The following is a 27,816-nucleotide window of genomic DNA, read 5'->3' as shown; positions in this document are numbered from 1 at the left end:
TCTCCTCTGACAATCCTGACCTAGGCCCTCATTACGACCCTGGCGGAAATTGAAAAACGATGGCGGAAATGCAATACCGCCATCGAATAGCGCTCGGTGCGACTATGACCCGTCACCGCAAAGTACGAAGCCATTAGCGACACCGTAGTGAACGCCAACGCTAACTGCACCAAGCACGCGCGCGCGCCATGCCAAACCGCAAACACCACCATGGTGCAACGGTACGCCAATTCCGACCCTAGCGGACATGCACCTAACGCCATCAGGCATGGCGTAATGTACCATTCCGCCATGGCGAGAAGTACGGCATCGCGAATCAACCGTAAACGGCCCCACTGAGTGCCTGTACACCGCTCCCTGCCCACAAAGTACAACTCCCCGTAGGTGCAATGAAGCCACAATGCAACCATTGAAATGTACAAGTCACCCATGCATGCCAACGAACAAAAGAAACACAACAGGGGCCAATGGGAGCTGCAGGGCACAGATGGCACGAATACAGAAGCCATCCCAATGGACATGACCACAGTCCCCCACCAAGAAACGCACGCAAACACAGGCACCTGTGACCAGCAATATTCCGAAAATCACATCATTCCACCAGTCCACCTGGCTGACCGGCATCTGTCACACAAAACCCAATCCCCCGCCCCTGAGCATGACAACATTCAAACTGTCATATTGGCAGCCCCCATCCCTGACCTCACTGGGCTTCGTAGGCAAACGCGGCCAGTACAGTACCACGCAACTAAACCCCGAAGCCGGAACCCGATGCAGATTTCCTCACAATACATCGCCCCCCAAATTGGCATATGCCACATCACTTGCAAAGAAAAACGCTACACGGGCCAAATCCGAATAGAAATTTAATGCACATCAAAATCACCAAGCCCATACAGCCATCAGGCCATGAACTCCAAAACACCAATCACCATTGTGGGCTGCTTCCGCAAGAAATGACCAGCCACTACCTGTGTGTCGCCCTGTTCCCCCATGGTACACAGAGCCACAATCACGTACGAAAAGGCAACATGGAAGCGCACAGAACCGCAGGCCCGTCCCAATGGGGAGGCACTAGTCCAGCTGAAAGGCCGAAATGTTGCTCCGAGCTACCAGTACTGCGTAAGGGCATGTGGCCCATTGGCGATCGTCCCATAAGATCATAATGCTGCTCCACTGATTAACACGAAGCAGCAGGTGTCGGGAGTAAAATCCATCTGCAGGAGTGGCATACAGATGGCAGTGGCAAAAGGGGAGGAGATAACAGTCAACCAAAAGAAAAGAAAAAGAACAGAATGGCCATCAGAACTACATTCCAACTACTCACTTCAATGATCACACGAAATCCACAGCCATATGCATGCTAGCCCAACCAAAAGGATCATCACCACCCCAAAACCACTTGCGACTCATAACCATCTATATCGAGGTGCAAACACCATCACAAACGAGTGTACCTGTGCATGCGTCTGTCAAAACAGATTCCATCAGATGGGAATGTTAACGTGCATGGACACAAGTGTCTGAGGGCGCCTCGAGACAGGGAGGGCTCAACAAGGCCAGATGGACGATGGTCCCACAATGGCAGCCCTGCATCACATAGCGTAGGGGAGGCGGATAGATCCCAAGAAGCCCTGTACATGGCAAACTCTGTATCAAATCACCTGCCCATGCATCCATCCATCATTCCCTCATCCCGGGATCAAAATGCCTGAATAATTACTCACATAACATTAGAAACATCCATTGAGTCCGTGCGTTATGCAGCCTGCTAAATCCACAGTGCCCCAGCCCGTAATTCCAGTGTTGTGAAGTAACATGTTTTTGGGAACGGACGGCCTCATCGCCCACGTAGCTATTGCGCATCCCAAACTAATCATATCAATCATTGCTCCCTCGCCATGGGCCCTGTCTCAAGGACATAGAACAATAGAACGTTACATTTGCAGTCAGACCTGTGGGCATCTCCTCGCCGCTAGCTGGAAACCGAAAGCGCCGCCCCTCGAATTCCTCATTTGCAACATCACGTCGAAAAGGCATCTGTGGCCGTTTGAAATCACTAATTATTCCATCGAGTGCGGCTGTGTGTGAAAATGGCAACTGCCTTCACCCACGAATGGGATGCCCCGCCCGTCGTTGAACCTCGGTGCAGTGATGCATGAGGGTCCACCGTTACTCGAGTACTACGTTCCACTGACCCCTCACAAGTCATTTCGCGACTGCACAGATAGTATGTGAAACAATGGGACCACAGCAGAATGAACATATCAACCAATCTTACACGGCCATCGGGTACAAATACATGATTGCAATAGCAAGATACAATTCCCCGAATTGCAGCGTTGTGCGCGGGACGTGCTCGGCCAAAGGGGAGAGCAGTTTGCACAGGTGGAATCAATCACCACAGGTGGAGGCCATACAGCCTGAAAACACATGAATTGCACATCCAGTCTCCTCTCACAACCACACCGAAATGCTACCGGCAGGACTCGCGATGTTGGCCCTGGGGGACCTGATAGCACTGCAAGCGCTCCGACTCCAAGAAGAAGACGAACACCAACTACAACAAGCCGCACGGAGGAGACGCAGGAGGAGGAGGAGGCCAAGGCAGGGCCAGCAAGGGCTGCCAGCACAGCCACTACCACCACGCAGGCAGCCCGCAATCCCACGCCTCCGAGCACATCCGTTCAACCTCACTGATGAGCAGATCCACACCCTCTACCGTCTGGACCGGGACACCATAACCGCCATTGTGGACATGACACAGGCTGACCTTGTCAGCATGATAGATAGCCCAACCGCCATCCCACCCCTACTGAAGGTGGTGTCTGTACTCCACTTCCTGTCCACAGGCACCTACCAGCACACAGTCGGACAGTTGCATGGCATTTCTCAGCCACTGTTCTCACGGACACTATTGCAAGTGCTCGATGCCCTCCTGAAGCACGCAGACGACTACATCTCTCTACCACGCTCGGAGCAGGAAATAACCAACACAAAAGTGGGATTCCATGCACTTGCCGGCATACCGGGTTGCATTGGTGCCATCGACTGCACCCATGTTGAATTGGTCGTCCCACATGCCATGGAGGCCCAGTACCGCAACCGAAAACAATTTCATTCCCTGAATGTACAGATGGTGTGTGACTCCAACAGGATCATTACACATTGTTGTGCCCGATTCCCTGGATCAACCCATGATTCGATGGTCTTGAGGAACTCTACAATACCACGCTACATGGAGCGACACGCAGGGAACAGATCCTGGCTACTCGGTGAGTCTCATTACATGCATGATGATGTGGGGTATGTGAATTGGCATTGACCTGCCAGGAAGGGGGGGGGTGTGTGCGTACGTATCAATGGCATTCCACATCATACGTTTCTCGTCCACATACAGGTGATGCTGGATATCCACTGAAGAGATGGCTCCTCACACCAGTCCGGAACCCACGGGACCAGCATGAGGAGGACTACAACCATGCCCACTCACGTACCCGTGTAGTCATTGAACAGGCATTCGGCCTACTGAAGACCCGTTTCCGCTGCCTCAGCAGGTCTGGCGGGGCACTCCTGTACCGCCATGAGAAGGTTGCAAAGATGGTGATGGCATGTGTCATGCTACACAACATGTGCGTACGTAGAAATGTGCCCATGCCCCCTGACGCTGAACTGCAAGCACCTGATGATGGTCATGATGAGGGTGGGGATGTGGCAGCACCTCATGGAGTCTGCGAGGCACCGGAGGCCCGTGACATTCGTCAGCATCTCATTGATGTATGCTTCTAGCACTCACGCCTGGTGGCTGATACATGGACACGGGACTCGTGGCACTGCGTGTGTCTGGGACATGCACAATATGGACTGTACGCCTATGATGGCCTAGTACACAAAGATCAATGTCCACACTTCTCATTGGTTGATCGTGCACTTTTTATGGCATATGTGATATCATGTTGAACACCCTATCGACCCGCCACCCAAGTGAGCCCAACACACCCCCTCCACCCTCCTACCTCCCCCCCGAACACCAGTGTCCAAAGATGCTCATTGTAAGTGGGCTGTCGCTATTGCATGCCCCCTCTGCGGGTATCAGGGGCACCCCTGCCTGTGGAGCGCAGGTTCCTCCCAGATCTACGTTGGGGGCTGCCCTGGACGGAACTTGCAACGGATGATGTGTCTGCCTGCTCACGTCCATGCATGTCCCTAAGGGTTTGCGAGAGCTCAGTGAGCACACGGCGCACTGCGGCAAGTTCGGCACATACGTCTTTGGACGTCGCATGCAGTTCCCCCCTCAGGCTCTCGGTGCTTCTCTCAATTTGTGCCATTAGCGTCTCTGTACCTCTCTCCATTTCTGCCCTAAGTGTCTCAGTTGATGTTTCTATGTCTGCCTTAGTGCCCCCACATTCATCGGCATGGTCCTTGAGGAGTGTGGCCAGTTGCTGCTGTTGTTCGATCAACTGGTCGAGGGACTGTTGCCTCTGCTGGGCCATGGCCATTTGCGGGGGTGTCACAGAGGGGCTGTTGTCCTCATGTTGCCTTGCCACAGGGCTTGTGGGGGATGGCCAGTCGTCGTCTGGTGGGTGCCCCTGCGTGGTATCCTCATGTTGTACGGGATGGAACAGACAGGGGGATTGGGACAGGTCATGGATGGATCTGACTTCGGCATCCCCGTTTTCTGTGTCCGAGCATGCTGCCATCAATGGGGTGTCACCTATGGTGCTGCTGCCACCAGAGGCAGTGCCTTCTGTGGCATCCATTGGGGGGACCTGTGGTGGTGGTGTTGTGGGCATGCTGGCTGCTGGGGTGCCTGTTGATGTTCCCTCCTCTGTGCTGCCACCTGATTTGTGCTGCTGCCGTGTCTTGATGCGTGCAGCTGAGGTGGAGGGTCTCTGGCCGTTGGTCTTGGCCCTCTTTGCAGGTGTGCTGGTAGGGGTGTCCTGTAGCTCGTCGTTTGGATCGGACCCTGTGGTGGAGTAAAGGAGGGCGAGGGTTATTGATGGGTCTGTGGGAATTGGAATGGCATTGTATCACATGCATTGGGGTGGTACCTGAGGGTGATTTGGGTCGGGGCCTTGGAGGTGCTTTGATTTGTGTGTGGAGTGAGGGTGCAGTTGTCTGGCAGCCTGCAGTTAGGGTGTGCCTGCTGCACGTGTAGTGCGTGTATTAGGGGTTTTTAATTATTTATGTATTTATTGTGGGTTTTAACGTGCGCTTGCAGGCCGATGTGTGTGGACGTTCTCCTGGACATGTGTTTCTGTTGCACTATGTGGACGCATGGTACTTCACATGGATGGACTGTGTGGATTTGGCATTGTTTTATCTGGCCCACCTACCTGAATCTTAGGATGTCTGCACTCCTTTCTCCATCCCTCCGACTCCCTCTATACTCTCCATTCCGATGGTGGAGGCACAGATTTCTTCCCAGGGGGTCAACTTGATGGGTGATTCAGGACCTCCCCCGGTGGCTGTGGCAATGTTGCGGTTGGCAGAGAGTATGCTGCGGACGCGTATCCGCAGGTCGTCCCATCGCTTGCGGCATTGCTGTGGGGTGCGGGGTGCGGTCCCCACCGCACTTACCCGCTGTGCCACCAGAGCCCATATGGCCTTCTTGTTTGCAAGTGCCGTTCTGGTCATTTGCGTGGAGAAGACGACGGCAGCATTCTCCTGGAGGGTCTCTGTTAGCACGGTGAGTTCCTCACGGGAGAAGTGGACCTGCCGCTTGCGGTCGCACGCTTTCTTTGCTACTTTTCCCATTTTTCTTGGTTTCGCTAGGGTGGTTGACGGGTTGGGGTGTGTTTCAGGGTAGTGATTTTAGTGGTTGTGTGGTTTTATTGTATTTATAGGTGTACGCCGGGATGTTTCCCGTTCCGGGCCCATGTTTTAACTTCCGTTTCCGTATATTTCCGGCCACCGTACTTTCCGGTAGGCGCACACTGCGGTGACCGCTAAGAGGGGTGGCGGTATTGCACCTAGGGCGCCGTACGGCGGCGGTGTGGGCCGTTTTGGGGTCATTTCCGCCATCGCGGACTTTGCACTTCCGCCATGCCGTGGTGCTCGTGCCCGATGGGTCGGAATGGGCCGCACTTTGCTCCTTCGTGCAATGGCGGAAACGCTATTTACGCTGTGGCGCTCCGGTCAGTCGCTTTCCGCCAGGGTCGTAATGAGGGCCCTAGTCTTTATCACAGAAACCTGGATTTCCGATGACTTTGCCCCTGTTGCCCATGAAGCCTCCCCGCAACCCCCGATTACTCCCTCATCCCACTCAACAGACCCTCTACAGGAGAGGGAGTGGCAGTCGCTTTCAAATCTCACTTCTCTGTCTCTCTCATCGACTCCCAGACATGCACTCCTTGTTGCGAATCCCTTCTCATTAAACTCTCACTGCCCCCAAGGTTCTTCCACAGCTTCCTAAACATCTACAGACTGCCTGGTTATGCCAGACATTTCACAACCAACCTTTGTGGCTCTATAGCCACCATGCAAGTAAACCACCCCTCACTGACTCTTCTTGGAGATTTCAATATCTGGCTAGACATTCCCACCAACCCCATTACCCACTTACTGGTTGACTGCCTTGATGCACTCAACCTCTCCCTTCACATGTACGGCCCAACCCATTCTAAAGGACACACCCTCAATGCCATCTTCAGCTCCCACGACCAGATACATATAGCCCCCCCGCTCCTCTCATCTGGTCTGATCACTTTGTCATCACTTTCTCCATCCGATCCGCTGCAACAACACCCAACCCTGACCAGCCACACCTCTCCACCGCAAATGCTGGAAGAAACTAAAGATCCTCCCTGACCTAGCCGAAGCCCTTCTTCAAAGACCCCCACATAACCATCCCCCACGATGAACCATTAACCATCGACTCCTTCGACTCATGGCTCAATAACTCACTAATCCCGCTCACTCCCTCATGCCGCTCCTCGTCACGCCTCGGTCCTTTCCCCAAATGGTTTACTCCTGAGCTGAAGAGTGTGAAACAACTAAATAAATCCCTGGAATGCAAATGACGGAACAGAACAACCAGTCTGAATAGATCCACCTTCGCCTTGCACCACCACCACACAACTAAATAAATCCCTGGAACGCAAATGGCAGAAAAGAACAACCAGTCTGAATAGATCCACCTTCGCCTTGCACCACCACCACTATAAACTTGAAATCCGAAAAGCCAAAAAAGCCCACTACAACAATCGTATTCTTAAGTGTGGAAACCCTAGCAAGGAACTCTACAAAATAATTTCCGAGTTTGTCAAACCAACCTGGACCTCAGCCCAATCTACCCCATCTCAATCACTCTGCGACTCGCTCTCGCTCCACTTCTTCACCACTGCTCTCAACAGGACGACTTCTCTGAATAACAAATTGGCCCTCCCCTCTCTGCCACAATATCCGTCCGCCCTATCATCCACCCCCCCGGCTGCCACCACAACAACAACTCCACACACCTTTGACTCCTTCAAACCAATCTCCAGGGACACATTTCTTGACCTTCTCTCTCCTCGAAAACCCTCTGGCTCCCCCCTCGATCCCTTCCCCGCCTCAGTCCTCAAAGAAATATTTGCATCCACCTGTGCAGGAGAGTATGCAAGAACCATCCTAAACGACTCCCTGAACTCTGGAATCTTTCTCCATGCCTTCAAAATCGCACATGTCAAACCTCTTCTAAAAAAAAATCCCTCAACCCGAAAAACTACCGCCCCATCTCAAACACCACATTCCTTGCAAAACTCATTGCTCGAACCGCATACTCCCAACTAAACGCTTTTGTCGAATCCAACAACCTCCTGGACCCCGTCCAATCAGGCATCAGACTGCGACACGGAACTGAAACCACTCTAGCCTCAATCTGGGACGATCTTAAAATCACCGCTGACTCTGCAGGATGCGCTGCACTAATCCTTCTAGACCTCTCTGCCACGTTCGACACAATTAACCACTCAATCCGACTTCACCGCCTCCACTCCCTAGGAATCTGTGGAACCGCTCTCAAATGGATCGCCTCCTTCCTCAACAACAGGAAACAAATCATCCTCCTCTCCACCTTTGCCTCGGCCGCTCACCAAGTCAACACTGGAGTACAACAAGGAGCATTCCTATCAGCCCTCCTAATAAACCTTTATATGTTCACCCCCTGGAATCATCTGCCTGCACAATATCCTGTGCTACAACTACGCTTACGGTACACAATTCATCCTGAAACTCCACAACTCAAACTCCAACTCTCAGCCCGACCTCGCAGCCTGCCTTCTCGACATCGACCGTTGGATGACTTCAAACCACCTCCTCCTAAACCCCACTAAAACCGAAATCATGTTGTGCGGCAACACTGAGCTTCTCCCCAGCCCTCTACCTTGGCCCCCATCCATGGGCCAACCACCCACCCCTGCTGCCACAGTAAAAAACCTTGGATGCACTCTGGACTCTGACCTAACCCTCCCACGACAAAACGACAACGTATCTAAGTCTTGTCATTACCATCTCAAAATTCTCAGATCCATTTTCCCTACCTCTCCTTTCCTAATAGACTTGATGCTGTTATGTCTATTGTAATGTCAAGACTGGACTATGCAAACTCCCTTTACCTCAGAGTCTGGACATAGCACCTTATTAAATTGCAAAGAGTGCAAAACGCTGCTGCCCAAATGCTACTAGCACTGGGCCCAAGAGACCACACCTCTCCAGCTCTCAGAACGCTCCACTGGCTCCCAGTTGGACGAAGGGCCACCTTCAAAACCCTATGCATCACTCCCTGTGCAGTGCACAAGATCGGCCCACTATACCTGCAAAACAAGCTAAAATCTTACCTCCCACTGCGCACCCTAAGATCAAGCTCCGCCCTCCTTTTAGTGATTGCAACTACCAACTCGGTCAGGATTGGAGGATCCTCGTTCTCAGCCTTGGCCCCCACTCTATAGAACTCACTTCCACCTCACATCCGACACACTGAAGACTATTTGTCTTTCCGCAAATTCCTAAAAACATGGCTCTTCCCATAACTCCACTGACCACCCTAAACGTGTCTGAATCCCCCAGCAACCCAACGTCAAAACACACAATTAAACGGTTCTACCTGGTATTGAGAACCTCCTATCCTACCCACAGGATAGGACGAAAAGGATGGAATGGATGAAATTAATGAAATGAATGGAGTGGATGGAACGGACAGAGTGGATGGATTGGATGTAACACATGGAGTGGATGGAACGCAAGGAGTTGATGGAACGCTTGGAGTGAATGGAACGGATGAGTGAATGGAACGGATGAGTGAATGGAACAGATGGGGTGAATGGAACAGATGGGGTGAATGGAACAGATGGGGTGAATGGAACAGATGGAGTGGATGGAACGGATGAGCGGATGGAGTAGATGAAAAGCATGGAACGGACAGAATGGATGAAACGGATGGTGTGATCGAACAGATGGAGTGGATGGAACGGATGGAGTGGACAGGATGGATGGAACGGATGGAGTGGACGGGATGGATAGAACGGATGGAGTGGATGGAACGGATGGAGTGGATGGGACGGATGGAGTGGATGGAGCGTAGAGTGGATAGAGCGGACGGAAAAGACAGAATGGATGATGTGGATGAAATGGATGGAGTGGCTGGAATGGATGGAACGGATGAAACCTGGAGCGGATGGAGTGGATTGAGCGGATGAAACCTGGAGCGGATGGAGTGGATACGGTGGATGAAACAGATGGAGTGGCTGGAACGGATGGAGTGGATGGAACGGATGAAACCTGGAGCGGCTGGAACAGCTGGAACGGATGCAGTGGATGGAACGGATGGAGATGATGCAACGGATGGAGTGGCTGGAACGGATGGAGTGGCTGGAACAGATGGAGTGGCTGGAACAGATGGAGTGGCTGGAACAGATGGAGTGGTTGGAACGGATGGACGGATTGAACAGATGGAACTAATGGTGTGGATGGAACGGATGAAACCTGGAGCGGATGGAGCAGATAGAACGGATGGAACAGTTGGAACGGACGTAGTGGATGGAACGGACAGAGTGGATGGAACGGATGGAACTAATGGAACAGACGGAGCTTACAAAACAGGGAAAAGGATGGATCAGATGGAGCAGATGTAATGTAGTGGACAGAATGACGGAGCGGACTGAGAGGATCAAATTGGAGGACCTGAATGGAAAAGGATGAAATTGGAAAACTGGAGAGAAATATGTGATACTGGATAGAACTGGATGAAACAAACGGAACAAATGGAGTAGACTGAACAACCTAATGCATTGAGTGAATAGAATCAGATACATGGATGAAACTGGGCAGAGTAGATACAACTGGCTGGAAGAGACAGAACTGAACAGAGTGGATGGAAGTAGACTAAGTGGATGGAACTGGACAGAGTGAACGCAACTGGACAGAGTGAACGGAACTGGACAGAGTGGAAAGAATGGTTGCCATATATGTTGTCCACGTCCCTGTCTCAGGCACTTCTACAGATAACCACCATATCACATCATTACGCTTACTCTCTACTTTACGCTATCCCTGTTAATTCGCCTGGCTGTTCACTTCCGAATACTACCCCTTAAACACTTCATCACCCTTATAAAATGCAGCTAGCTGAGCACATTCCAGCCTAGCTGTTCACATAGGCGTTCCTCAGGCCTAACACAGCCAGAACACAGTCTGAGTGTCCACCCACCAGACTGCACACATCCAACCAACATCCTCAGCACAACACCTATCTCTAGAAAGCAGCTTTCATCCAACTACTTCACCAGCTGGACACATATCCGGTGCACCCATGTACCATACAACACTATCTCTCTCTACTGACTTGAACTACGGTTCCTGAGGGCGTTTTGAGGTCATACCAATGATATATGAGGCGCTATATAAATGCCAAGCAACATAACATAACATAACATAACAAAGAGAAGTACAACAATTAGGGAAGGGAGTTCTCCCAGAGCTCTGTGAAGTGGAGATGTTTAGCTGGAAAGGGTTTCAGCTATGTCTAAGTGTTTGAAGAAAGGCAAGGGCAGCCTGTGAAAAACAAACTAAGCAGGAACTTTGTGAAATATCTGTTGTTTGAGAATAGTGAAGCCGGGTGAGAGAAGTCTGACAGAACTGTGATGCATATTGATCTGACTTTGAAATAGGCGAGGGAAGCTTAACCGATTTATGGGAAATCTTTGAACTGTGCATAACAACCAGCTTGAAGGAACTTTGTAAGAACCCCAATGAACTAAACTTGGAGAAGGAAGTGGTGAGCGACATTTATTGCCATTCTGACATTCTTTTGATACACTCTTTATTTTCATACATTTTCCCACACTTAGTTATTGTGAAACTTGAGGGCAAGTATAGGTTTCTGACACAGACTATTTCCTTTGTTTGACTGACTGACTTGGACCATTTTGTTTTACTTTTATGGTCAAGACTACTCCCATTATAGAATTAGGGCCAGCTAGGAAGTCTCTAACCCCAGTCAAACTTAACAAAGGGGTTGAGAAAAGTGTATCCTTACTTGTGATACCATGCCTGCCTCACACATGGAAAGGTGAGGTGGAGGGAAGAACACAGAAAGATGGCTCTTCTGAGAGACTTGGAAACCTGAGACCACCTTCGGCAGAAAGGAGTGTCTCAAAGTAACATTCTCTTAGGAAAAAAAGAGATAGGGAGGTAAAACCGACAAAGCCTGGCGCTCACTCACCAGTCTCGCGGAAGTGTTGGTAACCAGGAAATTCACTTAAGGGTGAGCAATCTAATAGAACAGTAATGAAGGAGCTGAAACGCAGCACTGATGAGAAATGTTAAAACTAAATTAAAATCCCATGCCAGAACCACAAAGTGGCGGGGAGGAAACTGGTTAAACAATCCCCACAAGAACTGCATAACAGTGGGCACTGTGAAAAACTAGTCCTGTTCTGTGGATCTCTTGAACACAGAAATAGCTTCCAGGTAACTCTTCACAATGCCAATCTGCAGGACCACTTGGCCAAGGAAAGCAGAAAATCCAACACAGGGGACAGAGCATAGCATAAAGGATCCAGATCCCTCTCCTGGCACCAAATAGAAAATTCACACCACCTGCAAGCCTAAATGAATTTTGATGCAGGTCTCCGAGCTGAAAGAAGCACATTGAGGACATTGTCTAGCCTCTCAGTAGCCAAGTATGAAGGTTCAAGCTGCTGATGTTCGGGTGGGGAACCCACCCCTCTAACTGGAAGAGAAAATCGACTCTCCTCAAAAGGCACCAGGAAGGACAGATGGGCATGTCCAGCAACTTTAGATACCACGTTCTCCGGGCCAAGTCTGGGGAGATCAGGATCAGCATGGTTCCGAACAGACAGTCTCCTGACGACCAGAGGGATTACAGGGATTGGCGGGAACACAAAGAAGGTTGAAAGTCCACTCGTACAAACAATCAGGGCACCTGACTGAGGATAAAGAGTGGCCTTGGGTGTTAGTTACAGTATATGTTATTTCACACACAAACACTTTATAGGAGAAACACTGTTCTTTAGAGTGTTGCTTCTTCTTACAATTAATGTGTATGCTACCAGAGTCCCTAGGCGGAAGAACACCCTTTCCCTGTGCAGTGTTTCTGTCCCTAGGTTAGAGGTGGTGAGCCACCTATCTAATAGGAGAGGAGAGAAGATAGCTGTCCCTGTATCTACAATGTATACAGTTTAGAGTACCTCTCATTAGTTAAAAGGAGCTGAACCAAGTCTATTTTGCTTCCGTGAAAATTTCGTGGAGGAAGTATTTCCTTAAGGCACAGTGGCCATGTAATTGTTTTATTCACCTTCCTGGAAGTGTGTACACGGTATGAAGACTGAGTAGTGGTGTATGGTTCAGCCCAGCAGTAAAAAGATCTAAGCAAGCTAATTACTATCAATCAACATATAAAAGATATCAACATAATGGTGTACCAAAGGGTTGTATTACATGGGACCTCCTATGACATATAGGTTAGGTACTCTAATTTTAATTATTTTTCTACTTTCTTAAACGCCCAGTTGGAAGTAGCGAGGTAAACCAATTAAAGTTAAAATTAGATTTGAAATTAAATTTGAAGGTGAAGGAGAGAATATACTCTCCACTAGAAATTTTGTTCCGTATCCCGTATGTCTTCAGGGATATCGTCCTTCCAGGTGGGTGACCAGTTTCAATGAAGTGCTGGCTTTAGTCATCTTCATGAGGAACTACAATTTTAGTGGGTCTGGTGAGATCGCCTTTTCCATCATATATGGTGGCAGTATCCACATCCAACCTAGGAGAAACATTTCTAAAAACTTTTTTTGGCCTTGGTCCGGTATACATATATTTCTTTCACATGCAAGCTGCAATGAAGTTTAAGTGAGATCCTATTGATCTAGTGGAAGCTCTGTCGGGGAACCCCAGGGGCATTCACACCCCCTAATGTTCTCATCTTTTTTACATCTCTTGAATACTATCCACAATTGAATGCAGTAAATGGTAATGACAAAGTTCCGTATTGAGCAAGTTACCTTCAGCCCAGATGTCCTAGAAATCCATCTGGAAGCAATTTCCTGGTACCATCCGGATCTCTATTTATAATGAGTCACCCCTCGAGTCGTCGGTGGAAAGACCGGTAGTCTTTTTGGATTTACGGGGTTTGGACACCTGACGTACCTGCAATTTCACCTTACGCTCCCACAAGGCCTTGGCAGTCAACGACTGGCACTTCCAGCAGTCGTCTGTGATGTGGCTCTCACCCAGACACCACAAGCAGATATGGTGTGGGTCCGTGATGGACATTTTGGACTTACAGTCCCGACACTTTTTAAAGCCAGACTGCGGGTTCGGCGGAGTAGAAGAAGAAGACATTATCGAAGTTAATAACACGAGGCGCGTTGAGTTCTCGAAGCAAACACGTTTGTGGAAAAAATGGAACTAAGGCTACGGGCACTGTGCGTGCTACTTATAACATCCGATGAAGTCACCCTCGACGGAGGCCTTCGAGGGACATGGACCGACACCATCGACGCAGTACGCCCTCTGCTGAAAAATTTCCAAAGCAGTCCAGCTGTGGACATTACAGGTTAAAGATGTGGAATACGTTGTAGGAACAATCCATTTGAAAGCCTGGTCTGTGTTTAATTGAAATGCTTGAGAGAGTATCCGAGGGATGAAGGTTACGCAAGTGTCTATAAGCTGCGAGAGAAAGTTTATCCATTGTTAAGAACTGTGAATATTAAATACAAAGTAGCAGTGTGTACCAGCGATGTGAGATTGCCAATCAAAAGTCTCTGTGGACGGTTTTAAAGCTGCAGAGGCAGAGTGAATCGTGAGAAAGAAACCACAAAACCGCATGAAAGAAAAGCTTGAAAGACTTGATCTAGAAGCAATTGATATGAAAGCAAGTCATAGGGAGCAAGTACATTTTCCAAGAGACATTGGAACTGAACGAAAATATGTAAAGTGGAAGTAAAGAAAGAAAGGAGGGTTGTAGTGGTCATGTGGAGGTGGGAGCAAAAATCCTCCCAGTTTCATAAGTCTTCGAAACCGAAATCAAAATACGAAAAGAGGTTTGAGCCCGATTGAGGGTAACCTATAGTGTGTAACGTGAAGAAAGCTTGGGGAAGGGAACCCCACCAAGGAAAAAAGGTTTGAGCCCGATTGAGGGGAACCTATAGTAAACTGCGACCAAATACCATACTTAGAAACGTCTTGTTGAAACTGTGTAGAAGCTAGAAGGGTGACCTGCACTTGGGTGATGGGAACCCGAGAGGTTAAACCTTTGAACCTGTGACTCAGACTTAAACGGCTAAGAACGCTCTGGAGGGCAGAGCCAGCTGCCTAACTGTCTTTGCAAGCCAATGTCTGTTCATCTATCAAGTTTTCCATCTAACCCTATGCTATACAACGTGGAGATGAGAATACTGATTTATATTGTCATTTTGATATTTCGTTTCACCACTGATCTTTCCTTTTTTAGATACATATATTCCTATGTCACATTAGTTTGTATTAGAGTGAGGGCAGGCATAGGGTTTTTGTTAGTATAGGCATTTATTGTTTGAATAAAATGGTCGAGATTACTCCCATCTTAGCTATAGGGCCAGACAAGAATTTTTCCAATCCCCTTAAATCTAACAATAAAGGTTTTGAAACTTGCAACTCTTGTGTCAGTGTATACTTGTGATACCCTGCCACCCTTACAGGAGGGAAAGCATCAAGACTGCTCCGATGAACTGGAGCCGTTGGACTGGTGTCACATGGGACTTCAAGTTCAGGGAGAAGCCCAGCTGGTGCAGTAGTAGGGAGGTGTGCTCTAGACCAGACAAAACCTGCCCTGCTGACTTCCCCAGGATCAGCCAGTCGTCCAGGTAAGGAAATACATGGACCCCAGATCTCCTGAGGTGAGCCGCGACTACCGCCATGAGTTTGGTGACAACCATTGGAGCGGAGGTCAACCCAAAGGGAAGCACATTGAACTGATAGTACTTGTCCCCTATGAGGAACCTTGGGAACTTCCTGTGCTTTTGATGTATCGGCACATAGAAATAAGCGTCCTGTAGTTCTATTGACACCTGCCAGTCTTGAAGTTCGAGTGCATGGAGAATTTCTCTCAACGTCACATTCTGAATTTGTCTTTCCTCAGAAACTTGTTTAGGGCCCAGAGGTCCAGAATGGGACAGAGACCTCCTTTCTTGGGTACCAAGACATACTGTGAATACCAGCCCGACCCTCTCTGATCGGGAGGTACCTCTTCCATGGCACCCTTCGACAACAGGGCTCTCTGTTCTTCCTAGACCTCCTGTCCCGGTTAGATTGTAGGCGGTGGGGGTCTGTCTGGTGGCTTTTTTAAAAAGGGCATACAATAACCCCACCACATTTTCTGCAGGACTCAGGCATCGGAGGTCATCTCCTGCCACTGGGGCCAATGTTCTGCCAACCGTCCACCAACCAGTAGGTCGCAGGAGGGGAAATCAAAGTGGCTTAGATAGCAGAGCCACCCTGCCGCTGCTTGCTGGCCTCTAGAAACCCCTCTGCCCCTTGTGAGTTGCAAGAAACGCCTCTGCCCCTGCCTGGCCTGCGGGAACTGTGACTTCCTGCCATACAATACATACCGTCTGTAGGCCCTGCCTCTTGAAGCTAAGCTGAAGGTAGGCTTGGCCGGCTGCGCAGCTAGGCCCAGCGATTTAGCGGCTATTTTAGACACTTTACATTTTTCCAAGCTTTTTTCCAAAAAACAAATCTCCCTCAAAAGGCATATCCAGTAACCTGTTCTGAACATTTGGGGAGAAGCCAGAGGTTTTTAGGTAGGCCTGTCTCATCACTACTCCTGACCCCATTGAACTGCCAATGCAGTCCGCCACATCCAGGTCCATCTGCAACAAATGCTTGGTTACCTCCTTCCCATCCTCCACATCTGTAAATTTCCATGCGCATTGCACCTTCGGGGACGTACTCAGCCGCATGCTCCACAGATTTCAACAAGCCAAAGTAGTATTTTGCAAATTCGCAGGCTATATTGGTGGCTTTGAGCGCCATGCTGCCGGAAGTAAAAAGCTTCTGGGCCATTGCGTACAACCTTTTCCCTTCCCTATCCGGGGGCAGATTGGATGTGGATGTCGCAGGTCTGGTGGTAACTGTGACAGCTTGCATGGCAAGCCCTTCTGGAGAAGGGTGTGTAGCGAGTAAAGAAGGGTCTACCATTGCCAGCCTATACTTCCCTGTGAAATTGGAGTTTACCGAGGTTCGGGGGGATCGTGCAAAGATGTTGCCATAAGGAGGCTAAGGGGTCTGCTATAGCTGAGTTAAATGACATATTATGCTCAACTGCAGGACCTTCGTCCAGAATGTCTGAGAGTTTGTACCTTTGAAGGGGTGCAGCAGAAGATTTTAAACCAAGAGTGTCTACCGCCCTTTCAACCAGGGCCCTGAATTAGGATTGCTATTGACGCCGATAGGACGGCTGGCGGTGCCAAAGGGGCGGCTTTCTCCGGCGATTGAAGGGTTTTCGGTGCAGAGGAAGGCTTCAATGACAAATGGAAGTCGTGAACCTCAGCCTTATGATGGACACGCCGATGGTTTTTACGTGCCTTTGTGGCGCCGAGCGTGATGGCGTCGATGGAATGGCTAGCGTGGGGTCAAGAGCAGTGATGCCCACTTTTAATGCCAAAGCTTGCTGGTCGGGTGGGGAACCGCAACTACAGCAGCTTGATTCTTAAACATTGCAAGCATTTTGGTCTTCAAACTTTCCCACTCTTCCCGAGTGGTCGGCCCAGCCGAGGGCTTACCTCTTTCTGATGACGAGCTAGACTTGTCTCGAAGACACTGCTGCTTCTTTCGCGAGGAAGACGAAGAAGAATGTCTTGCAAAGTGTGACCGCTTCTTAGTTTCTTGGCAACGCTTTTCCTTCCCCCTTTTTTCAGGGGTGGGCTTCTCCATCTCTGCCTTGGAAGACCGGATGAGTGACCGTCCCAGCGATTTAGAGGGGGGTCAGCCCAAAGCAAGTTTCGCAGCTCTCTCACATTGGGATTTTGACTGCATTTCTGAGCACGACACACAGGCACCAAGCACCACAGAAAAATGTATAGGGGTCCGTCACTGACATTTTGGCCTGGCAATCAGTGCATCTTTTGAAGACTGAAATCGGTGAGTAGACATTGCGGTTGAGGTTTTCTGAAGAAAATAGACACATTGTTTGTCAAAAATGGTGAGTGAAGACTCAAAAGTCATGTTGCAGCGTGCAAGTGCACAGAAAAAAGGAACTGAAGCATAGGGCGTAGTGACGTGCTATGTATATGACGCCTGACGTCACACACGGAGCAGACGATCGAGCGCTGAGCAAGACGGATTGATGGCCGAATCGAGGTCCACTACGCGCCCCCTGTTGAAAAGGTTTCAGAGCAGCAGAGCTGGATGGGGATATCTATCAAGATGAGGAATCTGCGGAAAAAAAGCAATCCATTGAAAGAGGACTAGAATGTGGCAAAGAAAAGGAAATATGTCGGTTCAGGCACAGATTTTGCGAGCACCTACCTACTCCCCTTTCAGTAGGAATTATTTTAGTTATAACAGTCTATGGGATGTTCTAATAGCACAATAGAGCAAGATGTAATAACCAATAAATGCCATGTTCCATGTTATTGGTTCTTCATTTTGGCTGCATCACTTTATTAATATTATTATTATTATATTAAATATTTGATGTTTTATATAGTGCTGAATAACTGAAATTCCAGTTTCAGAGGGCTTGGTAAGAAGTGTTACTTATTTACATCATCATTACCCACATTTGTGGTATGAGTCAGCCCAGACGAGTAGAAAACCAGTGTCCGAGTGGCAGCTCCTCCTAATCTGAGAAGTGTGCACTATGCGTAGAACTATTCACTTTTCCTTAAGGCATTGTATTGTATTTTCAGATTATGCACTAATGGTACTTCTTGCTTTCCATAAAACCTTGGTTGATACCGTTAGCTCCTTTTACCCTTACCATTGTTTTGGTGTCCGCAAACCCATTTTTCTGGGAAAGGCTCCAGAGGTTGACAGAAAGCTGGTTCAGTTTATTGTTCCGTAAGTCTCCATGAGCTAAAACACTATTGAAGAAAGACAAAGCCAGAAAGCCCTGGCGCTTCAAGGTCTACAACAGAAAAACAAAGTAATTATTGCTCAATGCAGAGGTAGCATGTTACACATTTAAAATCCAATGAAGTTTATTAGATCAGCTGCTGTTCCATATACTGACCACACAACATCAATGTACGTTTAACAGTAAATTATGCATTTGATCATTTAAGATGTTCCATATACAAACCATACAAAATCAATGTAAGTTAAGCAACAATAAATTCTGCATTTAATCATACACTGAGGTAGGGGTCTGAAACCATTGACTCTCCCGATGTTTTAGACAGCAACTCCCATCAACCCTTTCCAGTATAGCCAATAAATTATAAGTTACTCACCGTAGTGACTAACGTACTCTTAGTCCTTAGTCCCTTTCCTCCCTACTGCATGGGATGCCCTCCCAAGGCACGGGAGACGGAACCTTTTTCACCAGAAAAAACCTTCCTCCCCTTTCAATTTAGAGGTGCGCCGGGGTGCAGCCCTGGGAGCATGCGCTGCCCTGACTCCGCCCTCTGGCGCGACACCTCCGTCCCCATAGACGCGTCGACAATAGATTTAACATTGCCTAATGACACCAGTTTTATTAGTGGGTGTGGTTGGTGGGACATATGGAGGAAAGGGGACTAAAGACTAAGAATATGTTAGTCAATACGGTGAGTAACTTATAATTACTCTTACGTCCCGTCCCCTTTCCTCCATACTGCATGGGCGATTACAACTGAGTGTAGCCCCAGGGTGGAGAGGAGACCCTCCTTAAGCAAACAGGTTCCTAAGAACCGCCTGTCCGAAGGCCGTGTCTGATCTAGAGACGGCATCCAAACAATAGTGCTTGCAGATAGCCGAAGGGGAGGTCCATGTAGCCGCCCTGCTTATGGCCTTTCAGGGGACATGTCGCTGTAAAGCGATGGCGGTTGACTTGGATCGGACCGCATGGGCGTGCATGTTGGCCGGCAGAGGCTTATGCTGTCCCTCGTAAGCTTCTTTGATGGCAGAAACCATCCAACGGGCTATGGAGGCCTTGGAGGCCTGATACCCCCGGTCTTGATCTGCCGAATGTGACAGAAAAAGCGCCTGACTTGCGGAAGCCCTTGGTCATGTCCAAGCAGAATTTCAGGGCACGCCTGACATCAAGGCGCGTCTTTGGGATCAGCAAAAAACATAGGCAGAACTATTTCTTCGTTCAGATGGAATGCGGAAGGCACCTTAGGTAGGAATGCTGGGTGCGTCCGTAGGACTACCTTGTCCTTGTGAAACGTAGTGTATGGCTCTGAGGCGACCAGCGTCTGGATTTCGCTGATTCTGCGAGCCAAGGTGAGGCCGACTAACAAGGCCGTCTTAATGGTGACTAGCCTGATGTCCGCAGACACCATTGGTTCAAATGGTTTGTGCGCCAAGGCACCCAAAACTATGTTGAGGTCCCACACAGGGTGCGACCTATGGATGGGCAGGTAGAGCCTGGAGAGTCCCATCAAATGTTTCTTGACAATCGGGTTGGAATCGGGTAGAACGCTCAGATCCTCAGACCAAGGCAAAATCGCAGTTGCACCATACAAACGCAAATCTGGTTCAGGGAAATCTTTCCCTGTCCTGGTGGCTGGCCTGTGGAACACCCGCCCTGCACACATAAGAATGGAAGGAAATTATCTACGTTTCTGCAAACTTGTGAAAACCCACATCTTTAAATAACCTGACCCCCCCCTCAGTCATCACTCCACACCCGTATGTCCTATCCCGTGTCTATGCCTCAATTCTTTGTTTGTACACGTGTCCATGTTTCTGCGCCTGAGGCTTGCGAGCTACCGGCACAATATAAATAAAAAAAATAAATAAATAAAAAGATCTCCTCCGAGTTTCTGTAAGCTCTAATGGCTGCCAGGTAGGTGCAGCAAGTGTCTACCTGCACGCCTGAATGGGTGAGATGCGCCGAAAAGGAGAGCACGTTGTCCAGGGTACATGCCAGGGGGTTGATACCCTTACAGTCTGCCCAGTGGCAGAACCTGGTCCACTTGCTCTTATACTGGGCACTGGTAGATTTGCTCCTGGCACCCTGTATGATCTCTAGATTAGCCTGAGAGATGCAGAGATGTCCTAACATGACCTGTTCAGGAACCATGCTGTGAGGGCTAGTTTCCCTGGTGCGGTGTGTATTGACTCTGCCCCCTGTTGCACCAGAAGATGTGCTGGGTCCGTCAGAAGGCGAATAGGAGGTCTCTCCGAGAGGCTGAGCAGCTGCGAGAACCATGGCCTGGCTGGCCACCATGGAGCTATTAGAATGATGCTGAGGTGGCGAGACTCATTGATCTTGGATATCACCCCGTGAATCAGCGGTGTGGGCGGAAAGGTGTATGCTGTCATTCCGTCCCACCGGATCAGGAAGTCATCACCCAGGGAGCCCGGGCCTTGACCTTGCCAGGAGACAAACAGTTGGCACTTCTTGATGCGCCAGGAGGCAAAGAGGTCCACCTGAGGGTGTCCCCATTTGTAAAAGATCTCCTGCAGTAATAGGTTGTTCAACTGCCACTAATAGTTGTCTGCTCCCAGTCTGCTCAGCCTGTCTGCCTCCAGGTTGGATTCCCCCGGCAGGTGGACGGCCGTGAGGTAGATGTTGTTCTCGAGGACCCATTCCCACATGCTAACTGCTAGCCTGCACAGTGGGCCGGGGGAATCTGGTACCTACCTGTTTGTTGACATAGAACATGCTGGTCGAGTTGTCTGCCTGAATGAGGACGACCTTGCCCTTGATAACGGAAGGAAGGCTCGGAGCGCCAGCCAAATGGCCTTCTGTTCCTGTTAGGTCCAGGTGTCATGGACGCAGTGGTTGTCCATAGTGTGGGTCGGTCTCTCTCTCTCTCCCTCTCCCTCTCTCTCTCTCCCTCTCTCTCTCTCCCTCTCTCTCCCTCTCTCTCCCTCTCTCTCCCTCTCTCTCCCTCTCTCTCCCTCTCTCTCCCTCTCTCTCTGGGGGCCGAGTTGAAGCCGAAAGGAAGCACCTTGTAGTGCATCTGATAGCCAAAAGAGTTGCTGTCCCAACTTGTCGGAGTGAAGGGGAAGAGAGAGGAGAGGCTGGGATAGGGAGGTGGTACCCTGTGGAAACAACCAAGAGGATCCAGGGGTCCGCAAAGTTCTGGCACCAGAAATGTGCATGCAGAGCAAGCCTGCCCCCCACTGGAGACACGTGGACCTGGAGGGGCGTGTCATGCCTTCTTTCCCTCTGAGGCTGTTGCGGAGGAGGGGGACTGGAAAAATCCCTTATCCCCCAGCCCCTTTTTGTTGTTTGCGCCGATGCTGGGTCGGCGAACGGTCAGGCTGCCTGGACCTCCCCTCTTGGAAGCCGCGGAACCCTCTGTACGTACGCCCTTTTCAGAGCGCTGCTGTGACTGGGTGTACATTTTGGGCGTGGTCTTTGTAAGAATGGATAAAGACTTGGCCGTTTGTGAGCTGTTTTTCTTTTAGCCCAGCCCCTCGTCCGTTGTGTAGTGGACGAGGTCACCCCCTTCGAACGGAAGATCTAAGATGCGTTCCTGGACATCCAGGTTGAATTTCGCAGCACGGAGCAAGGCATTTCTTCTCATGTCCATGACAATGCAGATGGCACGGCCAGAGGTGGCAATGTGGGCCACGGTGGACTCCATGATGTCCTGCGCCACAATCTTGGCCTCTGCCAATCCCGCCTTGAATCGTGATTGGCTCTGCGCCGGAAGCTCTGGGAGGAAATCCGCAATTTCCCACCAGAGCCTCTGGTTAACGGCTGCCAGCATGGCATCCGCATTGGCTTGATGAAGGTGCAAGGACGCGTTGGAATACAGCTTCTTCCCATACGCCTCCAAGATGTTCTCCTCCTTGGCTAGCAGCGCCGCAGAGGAGGAGGCTGAGGACGACTGAGTCTTGGCGTATAGTGATGCCGCAGTGATCACAGAGGAGTGTGGCTGAGGGTGGGACGATAGCAAGAGTGTATCCCCCTCCATCTGCCTGTACTTGGCGTCCAGGTGTTTATTCACCGGCTGGACTGAGTGAGGCTTGAGCCAACCCTTCTTGGATAAGACAACTACATCCTTCTGCATCGGGATCCCCGTTCTGGCCACGGGACATAGCGCGAGGACTTCTGCAAGGACCCCCTCTGCTGGTTGCTCAACCTCGGTTTGAGATAAGGCCCAAGTACTCTGCCAGCCCTGCAAGACGTTTGTGGAAGGCCTTGGCTGAAGACGGTGTATCAGGGTCCTCCTCCTCATCTGTGTCCACCTGAGGGTCCGGTTGGTCCGAGCGCTGGTGAATTCGGCCTGTTGCTGTCGACGCGGAAAAGTGGACAGAGGTGTGGTGCCGGAGGGCAGAGTCAGGGCAGTGCATGCCCCCAGGGCCGCACCCCTGCGCGCCTCTAAATTTAAAGGGGAAGAAGGTTTTTTCTGGTGAAAAAGGTTCCGTCTTTCGTCCCTTGCAAGGGACGCACATGAATTATGGAGGAAAGGGGATGGGACCTAAGAGTATGAGAGGGTCAAGGGAGCCCCAGTCCAACACATCTACAGAGCCACAGGTTGCAGATCCCTGCTCTGGAGGATCTATTTAACGATTTGGTTTCGTATTAAGGCCCATGCCCCAGGAGGCATTCCTCGTCATGCCTTCGAGCTTGAAATAAATTATATGACTAGAAGCTAGGTGATAGCTAGAAGAGAGCCTCTAACTTCTGCTGGGTTTTTCTTGGCCCACACTCCGATGTCTCTGTTTATTTTGACAGCTGGGATATAGTTAATACTGTACAAAGCACACACTACCATTCATCCGACTGGTGGGAGAAAATCAACAAGCCTTTAGGGAGGTGTGGAATTCTGCAAAGTGGTAATTGGGTTCTCTTGTATCAAGAGTTTATTTTAGCTTCTTACGGTCATTTTTGCTCCTGTTTTTGTTCAGCTAAATGACTTCCAAACAGTTTGCTATGCCCCCTGCCCTTTTTCTTATTGCATATTTAAAATCTGGTTAATGGGCTAGAGCTAGGCTCTGCGGGTTCCATCGGGTACTGGGTATTCCTCTCTAACAATGAGCGGACTGGACACACCTCAAAGCCCTGAGCTCTCTGGGCAGTACTACATCCAAGCTGTTATAGGCTTGGTGGTTTCTGCAAATAGGTAAGGCCAAATTTTTTGGGTGGGGTTACGAGTGTCCCAGGATATTATTGTGCAGAGGAAGGGGTTATTGTCCAAACTTGAGAAATGAAGCTGGTAGGAAGGGATGAGAGACTAAGGGTGGTGTAGTTAAGATAGTCCAGCTAAACTGCTTATTGTATGCAGATGATATTATCTGTGATCACACTTACTCTGGCTTAAGGCGCACACGGTTTGCAGTGCGCAAATATGCAAGAGAAAATGGCCTCACCATAAATTATAATAAAACCAAATACATGCACTTCGGTTCTAAAAACGCAGTTGTCCCCAAACTGGTCGTAGAGGTAGAAGTCATTGAAGGGCAAAACAATACAAATATATGGACCTTGATATTTAGACAGAAGGAAACTATGGGGCAATAATTGCAGAGAAAAAACGTAAGGCGGTTGCCCTTATCCAAGTTACGGCAAGATGTATCAAAGAGGCATCTGGCTTTAGCTTGATTGGATATTATATCTCTATAACCAAAGTTTCTGTGCCTCATTACTATACGGGCTAGATGCCCTGGGCATAAAAGACTTGTCCTGGTTGAAGGTACTGCAAGGGACATTTTGGTGAAGGGTCCTGGGTGTGAGCCCTAGTGTCCCCAGTGAAATTATAAGGCCAGAATTGGAACTGACATCATTCATCGCACTAGAAGAGAAAACAAAGATGTGTCCTGTACTTAAAAGCCAGACTAGCCCCTGTGTGCCCTCATCTGAGTCTACGCTCTAAAGGAAAGTGAAAGTATGGAAGAGATGTTCTGGCAATATTGGCTGAGGAAACCTTCAGAAAAGTGGACTGGACACCAAATTGGGAAGAGAGTTACACTAACCAGCGACTCAAGTTTATTACTGAACTCGTGAAATGGGGTTGGTGTGCTAACTCTATCCACTTGTGCTCGTTAAAGATCTATGAAGAGCTGTACCCTTTCCTAATACATTCATTCATAAAAGGAACCTCAGCCCTACTTGAAAATGTGGCTCATCGCACATTTTTGCTACTCTGAAGAAGAAACAAATTGCACGTGCTTATGAACATCAGGCAGAAGACTGGGATTCCAAAAGAGGCAAGAATCTGTCGAATCAGCCAGGTTCATGATAAACCAGTCTTCCTGTCACGTCCTAACTGAATGCAGAGAATTCGGCCCTCTCTATATGAACTTGCTAGGCCCCTTTGTTGCAGGATATGATAAAATGAAGGGTGATGCCTTCTGGGCATATTGCCTTAACACAGCCAATAAATCGGTCCACATTGCCTTTTACAGAGTCTGGAAGGGGGTTATGGCTTCTGGTAAGCTTGACACACCCTCTAATTGTAGCGAGGAAACACCCAAATTAAACTACTAAATCAATGAACTATGCAATGTCGTGTCTCAAACCCCATCCTGCCCAGGTTGTAACCCAATGGATTGACTCCCTGAGTGATTTTAAGAATTTTATATTAATCACATTAACTGATTAATTAGTTGTATGTATGCTATAATGAATGAATGTATTTAAACTGTGTGTAAGTGAATATGTAGATTGTATTGTAAAACATTTTGTTATTATTTTATATGTGAAAGTTAAGATAGACAAAGCAGGGTTATTCATACCTGTTTGGTCTTTTTATATATTGATTGGCTGATTGATAATTTATTTATAATGCTCCTATATACAAGTATTTCAAGGTGCAACCAGACAGGGAGGGGGAAAACAGGAGAGAACAAGACAAACGATCTTACTAGGCCTAGTATAATTTAGATTGTGCAAGTGCGCAGATAAGAAGTGCAGGGGAGAGGATTGGGGGGGGGGGGTAAACCCTGTGCAACAGTGACCTGGGTTAAGTGCAAGGAATGCAGGGCCCCCAAGGGGAACAAGCCCTGAAAGTGCAAGGACGTCCAGGTGGCAGTATAGGAGGGTCCGAAGTCAGGTGGTAGGGACTGGACAGGGGGCCTGCGGGGGAGGGGGGGGGGAATTACAGGTGTCCTATGCGACTCAGAGGTGTACCAGGCAGCCAGTCAATGTAACTGAGCAGAGGGAAGGAAATGATAGCAAAGGGAAGGCAGAGAGAAAAGGTGGAGGGGAATGGTTAACAGGGGAGATGCAGAGAGAAGGAAAAGGAGAAAAGGAAGGTCTTGAGGAGCTTCTGGAACTTAAGGAGGTCTGTCTCAAGGCAGAGAGTGACAGGCAGGCAATTCAAGAGGGAGGCACCCGCAGAGGAAAGGGATTGATCACCCAGTCTCTGCTTGGAGAAGCGACTCATCCGCAGAGAATTGGAAGTAGACGAGCAGAGGTCTCTAGAAGGAAGGTACTTAGGAAGTGAGCGTTGGAGATAGTATCGAGTGAGGGTAGAGTTAGGTAGATTGAGAAAGAGACTGTTGCAATAGTCAAGCCCAGAGAGAACCAGGGCTCTGGAGAGAGTGAGCTTCTGGGGGAAGGTGAGAAAAGGTAGCATACCAATGATGGAGGTGGAGTTGGAAATGGGACTTTTTGGAGATGTCCGTGATGTGTGGAGAGAAGGAGAGCGTGGAGTTGAAGATGAATCTGAGGTTTTATTGCCTGACAAGAGGGTCAGGGCACAGGGCCAAGGGAGGCTGGCCAGAGTGAAAGGGAAAAAGCAGGAGCAGGGGTCCGAATGAGAAGGATCTTCGTCTTACTGGCATTAAGGCAGAGATCATTAGAGGCACACAATGCCTGATTAGCGGAAAGACAGTTTGGATAACCGAGGAGTCGTCCGAGGGTAGCCTGAAAGAGAACTGCGTGTCATCCGCATAAAACTGAAAGTTAGAGGAACAGGGAGAGATCAGGCGGGCCAAGATGGCCAGATAGAAATTGAAAAACCAGGGCAAGAGGATAGATCCCTGGAGCACACCACATGTTGAGTGTGTGATTTAACCTGTCAAGGTCTGTCCAAGAGGAAAGAGGATAGCCATGCCAGAGCCTGATCCGTGATGCCCAGGGTATCTCTGAGACGGGTGATCAGGATGTTGTGGTTCACTGTGTCAAAAGCAGAAGAAAGGTCGAGGAGGATGAGGACAGAGGGAGAGTTAGAGTCAAGGTTAGAGTGTAAATCTTCACAGGTGTTCTGGAGAGCAGTTTCTGTGCTTCGGGCTGCTCTGAAGCCAGACTGATGGTCATGGAGGCAAGCAACCGATTCAGTGTGGAGGTTTAGCTGAGAGATAGCCAATTTCTCCAGGAGTTTGCCAAGGAAAGGAGTGATAGATATCGGGCGATAGTTTGGAGTGGTCGGCAGAAGGCTTTTTGAGAAGGGGGTGCACAAGGGAGTGCTTGAGAGGAGAGGGGAAAACTCCAGTGGCAAACAAGTGGTTGCAGAGATTGTGCAACGCTGGAGCGAGAGCGCCACTGTTGTCCTTAATGGTTCTGGAGGGGCAGGGAGACACCTGTTTGGATGAGACTTTCATAGACTGGACTTGTCTGGAAACCTAATCAGGTGTGCCAGGAGAGGGGGAGGGGGAGAAGGTGCGGCCAAGGAGGGCCTGAGAGAGGGACGGTGGGGAGCAGATGAGAGTGAGGACAGGACGTCCTGAGTTTTTTAGTAAAATGAGAGGCCAGGGCCGAGCAGAGGGCCTGGGTGGGTGTGGTAGAGGACGATACTGCAGAAGGATTGGACGTTCCTTGCAGATTTTAAAAAGTTTGACCATGCTATTAGATGCTGCGGAGATGCAGGCTTGAATGTAGACTCTTTTTTTTTTAGAGAGAGTCTATATTGTCTTTGGACTAAGCGGCAGGCCAGTTTGTCAGAGGGTGAACCTAAAGCTCCCCATTTGCGTACAGCTGCTGTGAACTGTGTTTCAGGGCAGGCAGGTCTGAGTCTTAACTAGAATTGCATTTTTTGGCAGGCTTCAGGCAGATTTTCAGAGACAGCACCTACGTACAATGGGAATTCCTTGAATGCTCTAATTTTATGGGGGAAAATAAAGAAGAAAAGAGCAGAGCGACATGACACATAATCAAAACAACCTCTAAATTATGAGTTACTCATCGTAGTGACTAAGGTACCCCTAATCCATAGTCCCCTTTCCTCCATACTGCATGGGCGTCCCTCGCTACGGAAGGAAACAACCATTTTCACAAGAAAAATGTCTACA

The 27,816-nt window shown here is 49.3% G+C and overlaps 1 protein-coding gene across 2 annotated transcripts in view; it reads right to left on the bottom strand.

Moving 5' to 3' along the window:
- Positions 1-27,816, bottom strand: part of VPS35L (VPS35 endosomal protein sorting factor like) — a 1,734,364-nt gene that overhangs the window by 11,012 nt on the left and 1,695,536 nt on the right. For both annotated transcript variants that reach the window (XM_069647157.1, XM_069647156.1), the window contains exon 30: positions 18,461-18,607. In XM_069647157.1, the coding sequence (XP_069503258.1) occupies positions 18,461-18,607 (147 nt within the window). The remainder of the gene's footprint in view (positions 1-18,460; positions 18,608-27,816) is intronic.

The sequence above is a fragment of the Ambystoma mexicanum genome, chromosome 2q (assembly GCF_040938575.1).
Source record: "Ambystoma mexicanum isolate Mex_15411 chromosome 2q, UKY_AmexF1_1, whole genome shotgun sequence".
NCBI classification, from domain to species: Eukaryota; Metazoa; Chordata; class Amphibia; order Caudata; family Ambystomatidae; genus Ambystoma; species Ambystoma mexicanum.
This window is presented reverse-complemented; position numbering and strand designations above follow the sequence as displayed.